General features: G+C 35.6%; 2 protein-coding genes across 2 annotated transcripts; one reads left to right on the forward strand and one right to left on the reverse strand.

The window, feature by feature from the left end:
• Positions 1 to 6,663: 6,663 nt before the first annotated feature.
• Positions 6,664 to 18,114, forward strand: LOC131690877 (uncharacterized). Its single transcript, XM_058976950.1, has 2 exons — positions 6,664 to 7,756; positions 17,157 to 18,114. The coding sequence occupies exons 1-2, from the start codon at positions 7,038 to 7,040 to the stop codon at positions 18,085 to 18,087; spliced, it is 1,650 nt and encodes a 549-aa protein (XP_058832933.1). The 5' UTR covers positions 6,664 to 7,037; the 3' UTR covers positions 18,088 to 18,114.
• On the reverse strand, positions 18,098 to 19,283 carry LOC131690878 (protein aveugle). The gene is made up of 4 exons (XM_058976951.1): positions 18,897 to 19,283; positions 18,802 to 18,829; positions 18,474 to 18,577; positions 18,098 to 18,418 (listed from the first exon to the last, which is right to left on the reverse strand). Exons 1-4 carry the CDS (start codon positions 18,930 to 18,932, stop codon positions 18,236 to 18,238), a joined length of 351 nt encoding a protein of 116 aa, XP_058832934.1. The 5' UTR covers positions 18,933 to 19,283; the 3' UTR covers positions 18,098 to 18,235.
• Between the last annotated feature and the right edge of the window lie 2,969 nt (positions 19,284 to 22,252).

Below are 22,252 nucleotides of genomic sequence, written 5' to 3' on the forward strand. Positions count from 1 at the left end.
TTAGTTAATAAATCTCGAATAATTTACCGATCATTTGCAAGTAGTTTAGTTGAAATCGGTCGAAAATTGAGAAAACTAGAGCCAAATAAACAAATAATTTTTTTAAGTGATAAGTACTTCGAAGAAGCATTTTTTTTCGCCCAGCTGCCCAACACCGCCTTTTGGCGAGGTAAGTTCTTTAGCCCATAAGTGTAGCTTCAAGTTAGTACACGACCAATTTTAAATTGTGCAGCAAAGTACACCCAAAATCCGACGGGTATGTTTCTATTACTTTTGGGTATGATTCTATTGTCTTTTCAGTAATGCAATTGCGCATTGCGGTATTAAACTCATAGCGTTACTGTGCCCTTATTCATCTTAGCTCCTATATTCATCCCACCCATTTGAATACATAAGTTAGAACAGTGTCTGCTCTCTCTATTCAACGCATTAGGTCAAATGATAGGATGAATAAGGGTTCGTTGTACTCGACTTTTCACTTCGCTCAAACGCGAGTATTTTACATTTTCATTTTTTATGTCACTGCTTCTTAAGAACGAAGCAAGCATGCTGATACCTATTTAAGCGCAATCCAATCACTGTAAGCCGAGTTACAATCGAAAAAGTGTGACCTCCTGACTAATGAGATGAATAACGACTCCTCTACCCTATTACCGCAAAAGTAGTAAACGGTGGGATGACGAATATATATATATATATATATATATATATATATATATATATATATATATATATATATATATATATATATATATATATATATATATATATATATATATATATATATATATATATATATATATATATATATATATATATTATATATATATATATATATATATATATATATATATATATATATATATAAATATATATATATACATATATATATATATATATATATATATATATATATATATATATATATATATATATATATATATATATATATATATATATATATATATATATATATATATATATATATATATATACATACCCGACCTAGTAAATGGTTTTGGCTGTAAATGCTCATTTTACATTGGATCAAGTCGTTTTATATACCAAATTAAAGGTTAGACTCCTGGGCAACTTTCTGTATATAGCATTTTATTTGGATTTTCGGAATATCTTGATATACAAGTTTTTTACAAAAATTTTTGCTGTTTTCAAAAATGGTGGGGTAAACCCGACCCCCCATGTTTTTGATTGATTTAGTGCAGGTGTTACTCAAATTTTATGGTTTTTCAATGATAAATCAATGAATGTTGTGTTATTGAATTGTAACATGAAGAAATTGGAGCTCAATATCAATCTTGGAATGCTAAAATCACGAGCAGTAGCACGTAATGATATTCTCATTTGCATCGGAGCAATTGCTCGACGAATACTATAAACATCACGATTTTGTGTCTTTCGATTGTAACTATGAACCATTTTGCATAAAAATAATAAATATTAACAATAAAAATATATTTCAAATTCAAATTTTCTTAGCAAAAAAGCGGTCGGATTTACCCCAATATTTAGAGGTCGGATTTGCCCCAGCGCGTCATTTTTCATTACGATGCAATTAAAAAATATATGAAAAAGGTTGAACTAAATTCATCTATGCACTTTGTAGGACTTAAATCAAAGAATTTAAATCCATTTACATTTATTATGCAATCACTTTGACAATCAGAAATATCCTGTAGTCAATGATGCACAAAAGTCAAATCAAAAGTTGTAAAAACACACATTTTGTCGTATGAGCATCTCAATGTAGACTAATAAAATGCTGTCATACCATCATTATGATTATTTTCGATGCTCTACACGACAATATTGATATTAGTTCGCGTAGTGCTTCTAATTTTTGGTAACAGAGGGGGGTCGGGTTTACCCAACGGTCGGATTTGCCCCACCTTACCCTACATTGAATGCAAAGTTTGTATATTCATGTATATTATACATGATGCCCAATATTCTAACTATAATCAAACTACACATTCTATTTAAATAATTCACAATTTGGTGCACTACATGACATCTTCTGATTATATTGTTAAGTTGTGCTTATATTCATTATTTTTCAAATGAACACTTTTCCATTTAACCAATAATCACACACATGCGAATTGTATTCATTAAGTTAACCATACTCATTATTCCCAGAAATGCTATCTGCATTTTTGTTTTCATTTTATTTGTGATTGTCATTTTAAGAATAACATTCTTTATATTTACCATATGTTAACGATTGAAGCATTCCATTCAGATTATTTTTTATTATCTTTATTTTTTCTTATACATAGTATCCTCCTTTATTAGTAACATTTTATTTCAGCAGCACGTGCACGTATTGTATTATATGGCATTCGTTACGAGTTATTATGTGAATTTTATACATTGCTTTAATAATGTTTCAGCTTTAACAATATAAACATGTAAAATAAGTTCGACTGAAAGTAGAGGATGGAAGGACGGAGCTGTTTCGTAGAACCAGCTTCAATTATATTGAAGTGTGAAAGTAGGATGTAGATTTCAGGCGATAAGGTTGGACTCAGGTTTAATAATTCTCTAACTAAATATTATATTTGTTAAACAAATGCTTTTTATTATACTCGCATATTACATTTTATTCCTTTTATTTTTGTTATTTTGAAGTATATTCATTTGCATGCATCTTTTTTTGATAATTCTTTATTGCATTGTTTGGGCAGGGAGGGTGCATCAGGGCATCATACGAACTGTGTCATGGATTAGAGTAAGTGGATCGCCTGTCTCTAGTCGAAAGATAATAATGTCTGCATTAACTTCCTAATTCTATGGAATTATGTAGTTATTGTTATTATTCCTATCTGTCATGGCACGGTAAGTTTGACGCGCACTTCTCACGCAAACCATCAGGTAATGCCTTAACGAGTATTGCAAATGCCGCTATTCAAACGTCTGGATTTTATTGTTGGAAGGAGATTCTTTGTCCCTGTGGAGTGCGCATAAGAACTTCTGCTTGTGGATCCATCCCTTTTTGGCCCTTCATACAGCGGTAAATTGAAAGTCGTTTGCTATCAACATTCGACTTTGCTGTTAAAAGCAACTGCAGCCACTGGGGTAGCCCTTGCACTGATGGTGGGTTTACTACATCATCCTCATCCCTTTTTTGCCCCACCGCGTCATTTTTCATTACGATGCAATTGAAAAATAAAAATATGAAAAAGGTTGAGCTAAATTCATCTATGCACTTTGTAGGACTTAAATCAAAGAATTTAAAGTTATAGCGATCAGAAATATGGTGGATCCATGATTCATCGTGTGATTCATCACAAATATTGAAGATGAAATGAAATCGTGATAACAGGGCCGGCGGATAGCGTGGGTAGTATGGGTAGCACCACCCACTCGAAAATAACCGAATGGGTAATTACCCACTCGAAATTTTGGACATTTTCATAAATTTGAAATCTGCCACGTATGTATCTTGGACACACATTTGATAATATCGATGCACAACAACTTCATTTACACAAACACACTGCAAGTGATTCAATGTAAATGTAATGCAAGCGTGTGTATTACGAAAATGAGACAAATCCCTATTCTATTACCCTCACCCTATGCTTACTACCCACTCGTGCTAAAAGTGTGACGCCGGCCCTGCGTGATAATGCTTCCTAAAAGTGAGTGCCGAATCTAGCATAACATCCAGATCATGCTAATGGTCCACCCATTTTAATATTTGTGATCCGAAATACTAAGGTAAACGGATCTAATACGCTCCCATTTAGCAAAACTAGCTATATTTCACCGTTGGGTACTATGATCTCCGAGGCACCTAGTCTAATTTATTGCTATAATAATAAGAAAATAGTTCCCTCTTAATTTTTTCATAAAAGCATGCAAATAAAAATATTATTGCACATTTTTCAAAGATGCTCACATTCTAGTTTCTTCGCTCACCAAGAACACAATGCCCCACAACAAAAGGATAGTATGAGCCACAGCAATCGGTGAGTATTCCCTACAACAATAGGGTTACATGCCCTAATCGAATAATTTTTTGTATTATAGAAACAAAAACCTAAAGAGAAAAGAAATATTTTGAATGTGATTGTATGATGGAGAATTTATCGGTAAAAAAGTTTTTCTAACAATAACTTTAAACATGTTTTTAAATTTCATTTTAATTGACAAAACTGTAATTTTATTTATTATTTTATTAACTCTTAGTCTTATTTTAAATCAAAATGTATTTAACAAAAATCTTCCAAAATGCGATAGTTTTCGAGATATTTGGAATTTTGTTCCAACAAAAACAGTTAATTCGTGTGATTATGCCCTTTTTAAAAGTTATTCGCGTTACCCCATCATAAAACGTCAAAAATCTGATGTTTATCGTTTTAAAAACGTAAAAGAAACATTTTCAGTGTGTTTTGATCATGGAGAAGCTTTCAATAAAAAAATTTTCCTAACAACAACTTTTGACATATTTTTATAATTCTTACTATTTGCAGTAAAAAATACAATTTTCTTTTTGAATATGATTCTAAACGCTATTTTAAACCAAATTGCTAATAACAAAAAAAATCTGAAATGTGGTAGTTCTCGAGATATTTCAAATTTTGTTTTAACAACACAATTCTTTTGTTTTATTACGACCTATTCAGAAGTTATTCGCGTTTCTCCATCAACAATAATAAGTTTTTCAAAAGGCCTATAACATTTCCTGTAACTTTCTCTTTGGCATCAAGATGATGTTGTAAACCATTTAAAAGCACTCGTCCTTTTCCATAGTTCCATGTCTAGTGCTGCTGCTGATGTTATGATTATTGTTGTTGATTATATATATATATATATATATATATATATATATATATATATATATATATATATATATATATATATATATATATATATATATATATATATATATATATATATATATATATATATATATATATATATATATATATATATATATATATATATATATATATATATATATATATATATATATATATATATATATATATATATATATATATATATATATATATATATATATATACTCGTTTAAACGTACTTCATTTCAAATTTTTTCATTCATTCAAAACCATTATTTCAGGCTCAAATCCGGCCTTACACAGTACTGACAGAAGAATAGTTCAACCGGAAAAGAATAAGTAGAAGATTCCCCATTCTAGGCTATGGAGGCAATCTATCGTAACCATTATCAACCTCTTGTATGTGTAAACCAACTGAATCCCCAAGGCAAACGTTTTTGGACTAATCCGATCACGACAGCTAAAATCGCATACAATTTTATTATTCAATGCATTTAGCGAAATTTTTAGTTTGATGATGCCAAACTGTCAAAGCCAATACCAATCGAATGGGTGGAAACCAGTGTTGACTATTGTCAAACTCTGGAAAAAAAGGATATCAGTTGCCTTGCCTGGGGCCACCACATGAGAATCCATACACACCAAACACCTACACTGAATTTTATCGTTGAAGTAATTGCAAACATGATACAATTCAACAACTAGTAATTCACAAAATGACGAAACATTACCGTGTTCCGTTTAATTTTACATGCTACATATACTTTACATGCGCAATGACATAAAATTACACTTCCTACCATTCAGAACAAACGCTGTATGTGCAGTAATTTTACATGATTTACGAAATTAAACCTCATGTAAAATTAAAATCAAACGTAAAACTAAGTCATTTTTGATGCTCGTATATATCATGGTCAGGAGACGTAAATTTACACTATTTTTTCTAGGTGTGTAGAATATGTTTATATTTTCCATTTAATATTCGTTAGAAATTCCGAAATTACTGAGTTTAATACAAACTTTCAGAAAACAACTGCAAGCATTCGATGTAACAGTCTAAAGTGTATTCTACTTTGCTTCGGTTATGTGTCGTACATTACCCTCCCAGCTTTTTTCACATTTAATTTTGTATCCATATGCCTTAATGGTCGGCAAGCAAGCATTATTCATCATTACACTTTGCCAGCGACGCCGACAAATGATCCTTCACAAATCCACCACAATCCAAACGCCCCTTTGTAAACTTTCCGTTATTCGAGTTTAGTATGTTTTAAATAAAACAACTTAACCCATGGAACAAAATATTGTACCTTAGTGTAAAAAATAATTCAAATTTTCCTTCACATAAACCGGATTTGAGTCATGCAACTCGCAATACATAGTTGATCTTGTGTAGCGCGCTAAACACCTTTATCGATTTTGTGATACTACCGCATTTTAGGGGTGTATGTGTATATTAGCTTATTAATTCGACCGTTCCCTCCCGATTGGGACACATTTCCTCCGTGTGTTGGAATATTCATCACTCGTACCGTAGAACACGCGCTCAGCCAGATAGGCGCTAGGCCTGTTTGCAGTATTGCCATAAGGCTAGAAGGGACGTAAATCTCGTCCTTTTCCATGGTTCCATGTCTAGTGCTGCGGCTGATGTTATTATTATTGTTGTTGATTCTGCGTGTATCCTTTTTATTGCGCTTGTACTCGCTTGCTGGCTGTATTATGTTTGAACTGCATTTGATTCTCGTACTCTCGTCTACGCGAATGAAGGAAGAAAACCAGACATGCGCACCTTGTCAGAATTGGATTTTCCCTCCATCGTTATAAGCGAAAGCACGTATCGCACCATAGGCTTGGTTGGTGAGGGGAAAAGCTGGATTTGCTTGTGAAACGTAGCTGAACCAGCAGAGCGCTTTTTGGCGGCGAGTGAGAAAGGAGGCCGATTAGGCTGAGTCAATCAGTTTGAGTTTGGCGATGCTATTGAAAGGGACACAGTACGCTCACGTGTGCTCGCGCGAAACAGGAATAAAGTTGGGGTTGAAACAGTAGGCCATCGTAGCAAGCGGTGCCATTCTTAGTATCGATTTTTTCTGCGCTTCACCGCGGCAACCAACTTACGACTCAGCGCCTCCCACTTCGTCTCACACAGTCCTCTTTTGGATTGCAGTGGGATTTTAGTAACTTGAATCAGTGTAATATTTTTTTTCGTACATGGGTTTACGGAGACGTACAATCGATTCTGCCGATATGGCCCAAACTGTTCCTCGAGAAACCTGGGTATCGACGAACAAAATTCTTAATAGTAGCATGAGTGCAAAGCGCATGAATAGCCGCAATCCGAATTTCGACTATGATGAAACTAAATTGCTAATTTCATTGTGGGGTGATCCGCAAGTACAGAAAACCTTAATCACCACCCACAAGAAGCATCCGGTAATTGCAGAGCTCGCTCTAAAAATGCGTGAATATGGCTACAATCGCTCGACGGAGGAAATTAACACGCGCATAAAAAATCTTAAGTGTTTTTACAATCGCATAAAAAAGGACATGGCAGCCGGAATAATTAACCAAACAACCTGGAAGCACTTTGGCGAAATGGACGAAATCATAAGCCGCCCTGTGTTCGGCAATGCCCATCGACTGCACATGATCCAACAACAGAAGCAGCAGCAGGAAGAAGAGGAACTGAAAAAACAAATCCTCGAACAACAGGAACAGATGCAGCGTTTTCCTGTCAAGCTAGAGGTGATGAGCGACGATGATTCCACGGAAATTCGAGCTGAAGATTTGCTAACTATAGACACTAATCCACCGGACGATTCCGGCGCACTCGAGAAAGATGAGCTAAACATTAAAGAGGACCAAAAACATGAGGAGGAAGATGATGATGATGACGATGATGATGATGATAGTGACTTCGATGTAGAAAAGTGAGTACAATAGGGTTGTTCTCTACAACTGCGTTATTTTTATTATGCAATCATTTGTTTGGCTTATGTTGCGAATCGATAATCAAACCAAGAACAGCTTAGGTGTTTTGTAAAAGCTAGTATCAAGCAATGCTTTTCAAATATTCCTGCATACCCGTAGCCAGGATTTTATTTAACAAGGGACTTTTTTTTGTATAAATGTATTAATTCCGATGACTTGATATAGTCATTGGAAATTTAATGTAATTATGAAAAGTTCTTAGTGAAAACAGTTCCAAAACTAAAACAATAGACAATAAAAACTCTAAAAATATGTTATCCGTTACAAAAACGGCTGTAGTGCATCGACGAATCGAATGTGTTTATTATTATTAATTTACAAGTTACAATTTTCTCTAGTTACAAAAGCGAATATTCAAGAATTCAAAGTATTTATGGGTGCCTGAAAATGCAACGTATTCTAGACTACACGTTTAAAGGTGTGGAAGACCCAAAATTGGAATGAGTAGAAATATATCTAAAATACCCGTCTCAATAAACTTAACACGCAATTGCTAATCAAATCGTGTTCTGCCGTGACGGAGGACAAAACCAACGCCAAGATAATTTGTTCACAGATCCTATTTTTTAATGAAATTAATACTTTTAATATCATTGGACTTACGAATTAAAAATATTGCAGACTGATTTTTCTAACTGAAAAGAATTCCTAGATCCCTAAAACTATGCTAAAAGTCAAAATGTAAAGTGTGGGCAAAAAACTACTGATTTGACTACAAAGCAAGAATAAGAACCTTAGCTCTATTGACTTTCAGTAATCTTGCAAAACCGTTGAGACTTGATAAGATTAAATCACTTCCTTACAAAAAATTTTCGTAATTGATAAATTTAAGTTAAAGGATGTAATTTTTTATCAAACTTTGTATGAACATATCTACTCGACTAATAATTACTTATAAAGTACTCATATCACATCTTATTCCTTATGAAGTAGTGAAACGATTTTACATTAATCGGAACATTGGAATAATTATTACTAAAATTTTCATGACATTGAACGTAAGAACCAACGACGTTGTTGGGGAAACTTGGCCAACATTTTATGGGGAGACTTGACCAAGTGACAATAAGCTGGAAAAAGATACAAATTTTTTGATATTTACTATGCTGTGGTACCTACTGTCAATGTTAATCACGTCACACAAAAATCCCACCAAAAAAATCAAAGTTAGCAGTATTATGGCTAATTTCGTAACGTGTGAACATGCAATGTAAGCAGTACAGATAATCCTTAAAAGGCAATGCATTTCAAACAGTCGAAATTTATGAAACGTAACCCTTTTAAATTTTTACTGCTACTTAAGGATCTCGACAATGTGGAAAAAAGTATTACAACATGTATTACGTCTTTATTTTTTGTATTGATTTTACAATATTCTCTTGGACAAGTCTCCCCAGGCCTTAGTCAAATCTCTCCGCAGTGGGAGGACATGACAAAAAAACGTTCACAGAAAAACTTTTGCAAAAATAAATTAAAAATTCTGCAAAAAATCATGAACACGCACAATACCTGTGCACATCATATCTCAATGAATTTTGAAGAATTGCAAACTTTTTTAGAGAATTATGCAGTTTTAGCTGAAAACCTGTTCCCCTAAGGGGTTATATACAAAGTTAGAACTCAAAAAAATCTAAAAAAATGTATTGAGTATTCTGAAAATACATACTTTGAAAAAAATATCTACGCGAAATTTCATCCAGCGCTAGATTTTAAATTACAGCCGTGTGCAGCGGCTGGTTCCTCCACGAGTGAAATTAACACAACACTTCAAACGCAATTATCTCAGAATGAAGTTTTTTGAAAAGTACCGTTGCGATGAACGTGATATCTCAAAAACTGTTCAATCAATTTTCATAAACTTTTTTTTAAATCGTTTGTATTTACATTTTCATCGAAAAAATTTCGATTCTTTACAATGAATTTTTGTTTACAGTTTTGAACACAGCAAAACTTTATTTTTTGGTCACATGTTTTTCCGCAAGAAAAAAAAATTATTCAAAAATCGCTCCTTTCAAGTACACCACAATACATTTTTCTTTAAAAATCTTTTTATTTTTTGGATTTCAGTTTAGCGGTTCGGCTTTGAGAGCGTTCACCGCAAACCTCTGCCAAAACATTACGCTTCGGGGGATTGGCCATAACTCCGAGAACCTTGAAAAAAAATTAATTCAGCTTGTTTTTGCCTTTCTCATATAAAGAAAGGCTATGCAATCACTGTAAAAATCGACTTTTTAACGGAGGCCCGGAGGGCCGAGTGTCATACACCGTTCGATTCAGTTCGTCGAGATCGGCAAATGTCTGTGTGTGTATGTATGTGTGTGTGTGTGTATGTGTATGTGTGTGTGTGTCATTTAAACTCACACAATTTTCTCAGAGATGGCTGAACCGATTTTCGCAAACTTAGTTTCATATGAAAGGTATAACGCTCCCATAAGCTGCTATTGAATTTTTAGTTGATCCGATTTCCGGTTCCGGAGTTACGGGTTGAAGAGTGCGGTCACACAGCAAGTTATAAACTGGTACCACCATGATGTTCAAATGATGTAAAACATATTAAAATTGATGTAACATTACTCTAGTTTGCGGGTCTGGATCACTAATGATCAATCAAAGCAGCTTTGACCACATTGGCCACCTATGACAGTTCATGACACCCCCGGGGAACCCGCCAAGTTCCTAAGCTTATATCACACCCATTCCCCAACGAATTCTCTACCGATTTTTACAAACTTGATTTCAAATGAAAGATACAGTAATACCATTGACTGCTGCTGAATTTCATTCTGTTCTGACTCTTGCTTCCGGAGTTACAGGGGTGTTAGTAAGGATACACTGGAATTTCCTATATAAATCGGTACAATCGTAATACCTCAGAGGTTAAAAACTATTGAAATGGTCACCAAATTACTTCTAATCGCAGATCTAGATCATTGATTGCCAATCAAACATTCTTTGAATATATTGTCCACTATCGACGATTCCGGAAGTCCGGAATTCCGGGCATATTCCACAAATAAAGTCACATCGGTTCTTCGGTGATGACTGAACCGATTTTCTCAAACCAAGTCTCAAATAGAAGGCAAAATATGCAGCTGAGTATTGCATCAGAGCCCCTCCGCCCCCCCCCCCCCGCCTTTCCCTTACATCTCCCTCCTTCATCACTACCGTCCCCTTGGACGTGTATGTATGTATGTATGTATGTATGTATGTATGTATGTATGTATGTATGTATGTATGTATGTATGTATGTATGTGTGTATGTGCGGATTTGTTAACAAAATGTCCACATCGGTTTTTTGGAGATGGCTGAACCGATTTTTACAAACTAAGATTCAAATGAAAGGTATACTATTCCCATAGGTTGCTATTGAATTTGATTTTCAACCGACATCTTGTCCCGGATTACGAGTTGAAGAGTATGGTTACAAAACAAAATTTGTTGATTTGTCCACATCGGCTGCTGTTGAATTTTGTGTGGATCCGAGTTCTGATTCCTGAATTACAGGGTGATACGTACGATCACGCAGCAAATCTCGATTCTAACGAATTCTGCGATGAATGTAAAAAGGTGAAATTTTTGCCTTTCTCAATAGAAAGGTATTGCAATTGCTCCGAAAACAGACTTTTTAACGGAGGCCCGTAAGGGCCGACTGACATATACCATTCGATTCAGTTCGTCGAGTTCGGCAAATGTCTGTGTGTGTATGTATGTGTGTATGTATGTATGTGTGTATGTGCGTATGTGTGTGCACGTTACCAAAAATGTCACTCATTTTTCTCAGAGATGGCTGAACCGATTTTGACAAACTTAGTCTCAAATAAAAGGTGCAACGTTTCCATAGGTTGCTATTGAATTTCTAATGGATCCGACTTCCGGTTCCGGAATTACAGGGTGATGAGTAGGAACACGCAGAAAATGTCGATTTTAATAAATTCTGCAATGAATGCATAGAGGTGAAATTTTTTCGAAAATATGACCACAACTGCTTCGATTTGTAGTATTAGATCACTAACATCCATTCAAAGTCTATTTGGCCACATTGGCCACCATCATCGGTTCCGGAAGCCCCGGCGGAAGTATCTAAATTCAGAATAACAATCACATCGGTTTCTCGGAGATGGCTAGACCGATTCGACTAAACTTGGCCTCAAATGAAAAGTGTTGCGTCCCCGTAAATGGCTATTTAATTTCATCCCGATCCGACTTCCGGTTCCGGAGTTATAGGTTGTGGCGTGCGATCACATAGCAAATTGTGATTCAAACCGATACTCCGATGAAAGCAAAAAAGGTAAAAATTTCGCTAAAATGTCTCTCAAACAACTTAAATTTGCTGTTCTAGGTCACCGACGGCCAACCAAACTTTCGTTCACTACATTGACCACCATAGACGGTTCCGGAAGTGCTCGGGAAAAGCGGCCATCTTTCAAAATTTACGAACTCACATCAGTTTCCCGGAAATGGTTAGGCCGATTTTCACAAACTTAGTCCCAAATGATAGCTATAATATCCCCAAAGATGTTTATAAAATTTCGTACGGATCGCTTATATGGGGCCGGAAATATAGACTAAATCGTCCGGTCACATATGAAATTCCCATATAAGACGGAGCTCAAATTTTTTTTCAAAGGGAGGACCCCATGAAATTTCAGATATCGAATTCGTATTTTTGATGCCAAACATCTTTAAAATGCATGAAACGTCGAGATTTTATGTTATCCCGAATTTTTTTTTTGTAAAAATCGACTTTTTGGGACTTTGCCGATTTCGCACCTTTTTTCAGTTCAATATTACCGTGGCTGTTTTTTCTTCTTCAAAATTTTAGAACTCGAATAATGATTTATTTTCCTGTATATAGTTGTCATGTGATGTACAATAATAAAATGTAATATATGCATTTAAAAGCTTTTAATGAATATAAAAAACGCACACATTCTCGTGATTCATGATTGAGAAAGGCACAATTGCACCGCTAGGTGGATTAAAATAGGTTTTTCTATCTTCGATAGTGCTATCAACTATCTTTCGCTTTTTCAAATAAAATTTGCAAATAACACTTTAAGAAATTGTTCGCTAATCGAAAGAGAACACTGATTTAGCACTGATTACTGAAAGCTTCTAATTTACTTAAAATTTGTTAAATGTAATATTGATAACACCACCAAAATAGCTGGCAGCTATAAATATGTGTGAGTTTAATGTTTTCAGTATCACTTGCTTCCGACATATGGAAGAGAATACATCACACATGCTTCTCCTTTGTGGAAGAGGCTTTCTTTTACAGTTATCTATTTTTACATTACAGCAAATTATCCGATTCCTGTGAAATTTTTGTCACTTTGCTAAACAAATATGTTGACACTAATATGCTCAGTAATCGGTTAGTTTTTAAATAATTTTTATTAGCTCTTGAATTTTTTACAATCATCATCAAGATTGGAAAAGATGTGTAACTTCTTGAAGAAAGTTGTAATGTTTGTCTGATTACAGGTTTGGTTTACTACTATTTGGGAAATAGTTTCAAATAAGTTTATTGCACCTAACGCATCAAAGTTATACGGATAACGAATACGAAAATGTCGTTGTATTTAAACCGAAATGAGAAGATCAGAGCGTGTATAGAAAAGATAGAAGAGGTGGTCTTCTCAATTAAGATTATCTCTTCCATTTTATTCCATGACGAGCAAAACAGAATGAAATACTGTCACATACCGAAAACATGAAATCGAAACATTTATTCCTTCTTATTGGCTTATAGATTTAACCAGCCACAACATTTTAGTCGCTCTTCTTGATTGGCTATTGATGTCTATACGCTCTATTGTTCATTTCTATCTCGCTATTGCACATTTCCGTGTCATCATCGTAGTTGCTGCCGCGAAAGTCTAACCTCCATTTACACCTTCAGGAAATGTTTCACATTATTAATGCTCGGTCCTATGAGGGTCATCAATGTTATAATCACCGTATTTGGCCAGAGCACCTCTTCTTGCTTTTCCTGCTCACTCATCTCGACAGATTACTACAGCAAGAATTATAGTAAGACAAGGCACACAATATAAAAGTAACTACAGTGAAGACCCGTTTTTATCAGCCCCTTGGCGAATTTTAGGCTGATGAAACAGGAACATTGATAAAATCGGGACATATATTTTTCTGTCTTTTCAATAAAACGAAGCTCTTAAAATATTTTTCTTTGGTTCTTAGATATAGCCTCGCAACCTTTTCTGATTATTTGCTTTAAGTTCCCCTTAAGGGGGTCTGACAGCGCAAAATAAAAAAAAAATATTTTTATTTTTGCCTTTTGTCGGATCTCTAAGATAAGAAATACATGCGCATGCTAGAGCCCATCAAACTATCAACTATCAATTTTAATATGAAGCTGATAAAATCGAGTCAAAACGCTGATAAAATAGGGAGAAGCTAAAATCGGGGGCTGATAAAATCGGGTACTGATAAAATCGGGTCTCCACTGTATTATTGTTTCGCACTGACTCAAGCAAAAGCATAAAGAACACTGAATTTCATGACCATTGTCTTTGGTGGATGGAAATTAAAAAGGCTTTTTCTCAATAATTTGTTCAAACCAAAACACGTGTTCTTAAATTTATTTTTGAATCATTTCAGAGGGGGGGGGGCATTGGCTACGTGCCTGTATTCCTAGTTCTGATTTTTGAGTATTTAACCTGGTTTTAAGGTAAAATGACCAGATGATGGTATCCCTTACATTTACAGTTATATGAAGAAGTTAATACGAGAAGGGCAATGGGCGTTTGATTGATATTGAAAAATTAGTTTAGATGCAATTAAATATGTTCTATAATTATTAAAGAAGCTCTTTAATATATCAATATACAAGCCTGTTTTTAACTAATTGGTAAAGTTGAGTCGGAATTCTGGCTGGCTCTAGTTAGTATCTGACTCCAGTGACACAACCAATTACAATTAGCATCGGTTGAATCACTGCAGCCGGACTACTAGCTAGAACCAGCCAAGATTCCATCCCATTTTACGACTGGACCTACTGGGATAACGCTAATGGCCAATTTCAAGAAAATGTAGTATATCGATTCGCAATCAGTAAATTTTATGTTGTAGCTCACATATCGACGAACTCGATGTAATACTGGATTGCATTGTACGTTGACGTTTCGGCCCAAACAGTCGTTCCTGAAGATGAGAGCCGCTCACACACTTGCTATGTATGGCTATTCTCTATCTAATATATTTCTTGCACAAATGTATATTATTGAGCGTATTTTTTCGAAAAAAACAGTGAAGGTGTCATGTTACTACATTGAAAGTTGACCGAGCAATAAGGGATTACGAGAAAAACGGTACATTGTGGTCGGAATGTTAAAAACGTGGAATTAATTATTATCTTTCGTTATAGAGTTATGCTGTCTTCAGAAAAGTTGTTGTATGGCACTTAGTGCTATATTCGGTTGAATTATACTAGTTCGAAATTCAGTCGCTAGGGCGGCGCTGTTATCAGCTTTTTAATAAAGCTAGATAGAAATATGGTGTCTACGAGAAAGTTGTAGGTCCTATTGTTTTGAACATATCTTCTGAAGATGCAAACTTTTTAGGCAGGGATGTAATGCACCTCAGAGCAAATAAAGAGACAAATAAAAAAGCTCTTTGCACTTTTCATGCGAACCACCGCTCTTCTCTTTCACAATAATCCTCTTCACTCCGATGTGTGTTGATCCCATACGTGCATTCTACTCCATGGCTGCACACCTCAAAGAGTAGAAATAAAGAAGCTCTTTAGTGTGAATCTTGCTCCCACGCCACGGAAACAGCGAAGGCAGCCAAAAAAATTTAAAAATGTTCTACCCATCACACTTTATCTGAATTATAGTTTGATTCGCCTTCCTACCTATTTGCCAGTGAGGGGAGGCACAAAAAATGGCTTTTCAAGGTGACTCTTTGAACGAAACTGTGTAGCTCCTGTTGCACAGATCTCTCTTTTTCGTTTTCAAGTTTCTCTTTGTGCGGTCGTTCTGCACATCGCAGTGTTTTTGTGCTGCTCTATCACAGACTAACAGACATAACACTATGAATTCCCTCAAAAAACATCAATCCGACAATTTTCCCAGAACACTAGCTCCACCTTTTATTCACAGTTCCAAACACTCATTTACTAGTGGGTTACCCCTCAGGTTTGCGAACAATTTTTCACTAGTGGTCTATCCCCCATATGCTTGTTCATATGTCAGTGGCGCCATAATTTCAAATGTGGCCACAGTCCCAACTACAAACATATTTAAAATGACCGTTAAAGCGGGCGAAGCTTTGTTTTTGAGTGTTATGTCTGTTAGTCTGTGGCTCTATCTTTCATCGGTGTATTTCGCTCTTTGTGGCACATTGTGTGAGCAAATAACAAGCCTGTTTTAGCTCCTGTATGTTTCGAGATATAGAAGGTTTTAGTTAAAACATTTACTTACAGATTGTTTTCAAAAATGCGCCACATTTCAAAACTTGTAGGAGCTACAAAGTGGGTACTGTCTGAAGATATATATACAATCACCCGACATATAACTTTGCCCCACATACCATCTTTCTATGTCATTCCATTCCAAAGTTGATAACAGCGCCGCCCTAGCGACTGGATTCCGAACTAATATCAAATAAAGCGCTAGATGTCGCACAACAACTTTGCCAATGACACCATAACTCTAAAAGGAAAGTTAAGGATATCACGTGTGAATTGTGGGTTAGCCTCTTTTGACGCTAGGTATTGCGAATCTTTTCTAAAATTCACATCGTGACATATCAGCCATGCGCCGACAAGCCGTGCGCCGAATCACGCGCCTATTCACTTTGCATTAGTGCAAGCGAAAAAACGATTTGACGTTTATTTTTGTTTCGTTCACACTCATGTGTGAAACATATACCAACAAATCGACGAAATGCTAGTTTATCTCGGGATAAACAATATCCCTCGAACTACGGAAAATCCCGTGAATTGAAAGGTAGTTCATGTAATGATCTTATTTTTTCTAGACAACATGGGCCTATTAACTATTAATAAAAAAATATATTTTTACAAGAAAAACAATGTTAATATGGGAATGCGGAAATTTTTTTCCATTTACTGTAAAAAATGCAATCTCTTAGGTGGAACCTGACTCAGTTTCGGAGTCAAGCAAAAATGCCATTGGCTAAATCACCGCGTAGGAAACACCGTGTTCTAGATGTATTTTTAACAGATTATCCAACCGCTTGCCATTTTGAAACAGATTTACATCACAGCATTTCGAATAGCCTAATAACTCGCACATCCAATATGAAAGCTCACTATTAACCTCATTCATTACGCCTTTTTTCAATTCCAGCGAGTTCAACGATGGTCTAGACGAATTACTTTCCAAGGCAAAGGCCGTACCACAATTGTCACCTTCAAATCAATCAACTCCAAGAACAGTCAATAGCAGCGAATCAGTGATTCATACAGCTACCAGCACCCAAACCACACCCGTAAGCTCACAAGGCAAAATATCTGTGGTCCCAACAAACCTTCTACTAAAACCGCCCACATCAAACGTTCACATCAGCTCACCAATCCAAATCTACACACAACCAACGGTCAGTTTGTCAAAACCACCTGCACTGGCACCTGCACCGCAAGGAGTCATTACATCGTCTTCAACAAGTGGGACAATTGCTCCAATGAAACTTTTACTGGTGAACACGGTTTCAAAAGATGGAACTACACAGCAAATTCTAACACCAGCATCGGAAGTTCCAAAAATGCCTCAGATGCGACCGGCTCCCATACTTGCACCGAAACCATCCGTGATACCAATTGCTCCAAAACCACCAGTTGTGAGCATTCCAGCCATAAACGTACCTCAGAACCAAGCCCCGATGGTTACAGTAGCTGCTAAAAAAGTGAAGCCGGGCCTACTGAATGGAGAAAAATCTGCTGGCTTCAAAGCCTTGCTTGGCCAACTAATCACGGTTCAGCGTGAAAGTTTAGAAGTTTCGAAAGCCAGATTGGAGCTGGAGAAGGAGCGACTTGAGTTTGAAAAGCAGATTGGCGGTCCTCTAGTCGATGTTGTGCGAAATTTGAATGGATTTTTCAACGGATTTATTCAACAGCATCAGAAACAAAGCCAAAAACCGAAGTTGTCTGCTGCAGAAGATATCGGACAACCTGTCCCCAAGAAAAAACGCTCAGAAAACAGCGAAAACAAACAACAGCAACGTACTGTTACAACTGAAACCATCAAAGCTGAAGTGATTAGTGATAATGAAAAAAACTAAAAAAAAATAATTTAGTTTACATTCCTTGTAGATTTTTAATTTAATTTATCGTTAGTAATTTATTGTCCTATTTAACTAATTAATTTGAGTTCATCTAGATAATAGTTTAAGCACCGCTAAATATTAGAATAAATCAAGCGCTATATTTCTAATAACAGTTTTCGTACACATTGTTCATCAGTTCCATATCACGAATTTCCATGATATCAGTTTTGAGCCGCTGTTTGATCATTTCACGTAAAATATCCTCTCGATCTTTTTCATCTGCAATTCCCATTCGATTTAGCGAATAATCCGTTATTCTTAATAAGGCCCGTCCAGTAATTTCATGCTGTTAAATGGAAGTTTGTTTCAACAAACTATCTCGGGAAACTAACGAAACTCACCCTCTGGAAGAGATCAGTATATTTCCCACATCGTTCGCTGCAGTGTCTTCGAAGCCACTTTTGAGTGTCGGTTACTGTCCATAAGTATACAGGCTTTGGACGAGCTGTTTATGCCAAATAAGATAAATTGAATTAGGGTTCTAGTATTTCCTTGTCTCGATACTAGGTTAAAACGACAGAATATCGTATTCAATAAAATTACAATTACAAAGCCTGAGTAGAAAGTGAATGTGTAGTTTGGGACAATACTATGTTTATACAATGAATGACAGCAGCTAGAATTTCCACCTGATCGATTCAGAATCAAACAAAAACGGCAACATTTTACCTTTATAATACACCTCGTTAGTTTTAGTCTGAAATATTTATAAGATCATTATAATATAATATTATTATGAACTGATTTTTTCTTATCGAAATTACCTTCACTTTTACAACAGGTACGCTTTCTTCCACCATAATCGTAGTTGTTGTTGCCTTTTGACGTTTTTGGCTTGAGAGCAGGGTGGCCAGATAGAATTCCTTAATATCGGTAGGGTCACTAAAAGTTTATCGGTAGTTATCGGTAGGCCGGGTTGTTGTCCCAAAAACGTAGTATTGACATAGAATTGTAAAATACTGACAATACAGATCTCTGACCAAATCCAACCCAAAAAATGAATGTTGAGTAGGATGTGCCCAAAATCAATAAAAATCGGTAGTTTTCGGTAGGAATAACAAAATATCGGTAGTTTTGCCTTGGTCGTCTGGGAATCGGTAGGGAAGACCAAAATCGGTAGGACTACCGATAAATCGGTAGGTCTGGCCACCCTGCTTGAGAGACTGTGTTACTGTTGCCTACACACAACCATAAAATAACCTACAGAATAAGTTCTTTTAACTTAAATTTAGGTACTTTTAAGCTGTGAGTCGCTTTCGCACTTATTAGTGTTGTCAAAAACAAAACGAGAGATTCGACTCAGTCGAGGTCTTCCGTGCAGTAAGGTACTTTTAAGTTGTTTCGGGTATACTCAAAATTAGACAAATTCAACTTAAATTTAAGTAAATTAAACTCAAGGTTGACTTATTATTTTTGCCGTAGTTAAATGGAAACAACCTTCAACACGGTTTACCTAATTTTACCTTCCTGCACGATACCACGAGATTGAGTCAAAAGTACTGAATTTTAGGTAATTTTTCGGTGGCGTGTAGAGCACTCTAGTTAGAGTGTGGCCAAGAGGCCATGACGTATCCAAACGAACATGAAATTTGACGTACACAGTAAACTGGATGTACCTGGAGAGTTGGTACTAGCGCTGTACCCAAACAGAAGGTACGATTTACCCACTAATAGGTGGAAATCTCTATAATATTTATTCTTTTTCATGTACAAGGTATTTATAATTGATTCGTAATCACCTAGTTTAGGTAGAGTGAATATACCCACTTCTACACGCAAAAGAATTGTGCATGTTTGATTCTATAAACTATTTCTTCATTTTTAATCGATAAAAATTCTTTATTGTGAACCAAGGAATTTATTAAACCAAACTTATTTTTTTGGGTAGATCAACCAAAATATCTTTTGAATCAATCTTACAAGTTTTTTTATCTGTGCTTTTCGAACATCGACAAAATTATTGTTTGTTCCAAACAAATCAGTGATTCTAACAAAAGCATGCAGCTAATTGATTCAAAAGGACTGAATGCATTACATCAACAGTCCTTGTTGAATTGAAACAAATAAAAAATAAAAGTTGCTACGAAGAAGAAAACTTTCCACGTGCGTCAATGCTGGAAAAATGCGCTATTTTTAATTCAGGGAATTCAGTTTTCGGTGAATTCGTATAGTGCTCAGATTTTCCGGATTCGAAGGGCGCAAGTGCAGCTTGAAAATAATCATTATGTCGCACAAAGGTTAGTGAATAAATTAAGTCGAATGCACACGGTGCGTTTTATGGTGCCTTCCTCTATTCCAGGACTCAAACAAAACACCCTGTGTGGCTTAAAAACAACAATCGCAGAACTGAAAACACGTCACCGCACCAGAGATAAATAATACCCGTTCGAGAGGGCAGTTTCCTGTACTTCACAATCTCTGGTCCAACAGGAAGACACAGCGTATTCGTGCGCCTTCTGCAATCTTTTTGAAAAAACCGAGACTCTGAAGCACTACATTATAGCGCATATCTGGAATAAAACACGCGCACGGCCAAAGGTACTGCATAAAGGGACGGTGATTGGAATCGTATGCGCTGCATGTAATAAAATTTCATTTCATTCAAAGCAAACCTACTCCGGAACAGGTTTGGAATCCCTTATGGATTCTCGCTCTAATGCAACAAACGATTGAGTCGGAATCGGTTGTTGCCTTTGAGCTGGAACTCATAATGAATCCATTCAGAATTCCTAACCGATCCCGGAATGGGTTTGACTGGGCCATACTGCATCCATTCAAGATTCCGAAGCGGTTCCAGAATGATTTGACTGCGTAAAATTAATGCCTTTGTAGCCTGTTTTTAGAGAAAGGCCAATAAGTCAATGGCAAGTATTTACTTTGTGAGGTTCATTTGTACTGATGTTATCTGTTGTCAGCGAGTAATGGTTTGTTCTAAATTTGTCACCATGACAGTTGGCCTTTGGTTCCTATTAAAGAATAGGCATATTTTATATACAATAAAATTGGTTTTGCTTCAATATATGCTATGCATTGATTCAAATATTTGTTGTGTTTAAAACAATAAAAGATATTATTTGATTTAACAAAAATGTTTTTTGTATTGAACATTTGACATGCATTGATCCAAATATTTTATTAGTTTTATTCAACAAAATAAGCTCATAGATTCAACAAAGTTGTATGTTGTTTCGATTGTCGTTATGATAAAATCAATAAAAAAATTTATTGGTCCAACTATTTTCCATGTTTGATCCAATAAATTCTTCAGAATTTTTTCAACAATTGTTTTATTTATATATACATGTATTTTTTATTGAACACAGAACAACTTGGTAAATTTATTATTTCAACCCTCATATTATTTGACATTAAAAATTATTTTTCTGCGTGTAAGTTCGTGCACTTTTCTGGATGCCTAAGTAAATAGTACCTAAATTCTACAAAACCGCACATACTCACCAGTAGGTAACTTGAAACCACCTAAAATTAGGTAATTGTTAATCAAATCTGAGCGGATATTACCTAGAAATAGGTAAATAATATAGGGATTGGAATCTATTACAAGGTAATCTGTACCCCTTTTTTGGGTACTACGCCACTACCAATTTTCTAGGTATATCCAGTTTACCGTGTATTTCTATAGTGTATACGTCAAATTCCATGTTCACGGTTAAACAAAACAACCTGCAGAATGAGTTCTTTTAACTTACTTTTGAGTTGTGCGTCGCTTTTGCACTTATTAGTGTTGTCAAAAACAAAACGAGAGATTCGACTCAGTCGAGGTCTTCCGTGGAGGAAGGTACTTTTGAGTTGTTTGGGGTATACTCAAAATTAGGTAAATTCAACTTAAATTTGAGTATAAAAAACCTATCAATGAGTTGTAATTTTTGCCGTGGTTAAATGGAAACTACCTTCAACACGGTTTACCTAATTTTAACTTCCCCCACGATACCACGAGATTGAGTCAAAGGAACTCAATTTTAGGTAGTTTTTCGTTTCCGTGTTCGTTTGGATACGTCATGGCCATTTGGTCACACTCAAACTAGAGTGCTCTACTGTTGCCTCATATCCCACACTACTTTTACAGTAAACGGCAAGTTACGGCGGATAGCCTAGAACA

This window comes from Topomyia yanbarensis, chromosome 3 (assembly GCF_030247195.1).
Source record: "Topomyia yanbarensis strain Yona2022 chromosome 3, ASM3024719v1, whole genome shotgun sequence".
Lineage (NCBI taxonomy): Eukaryota > Metazoa > Arthropoda > Insecta > Diptera > Culicidae > Topomyia > Topomyia yanbarensis.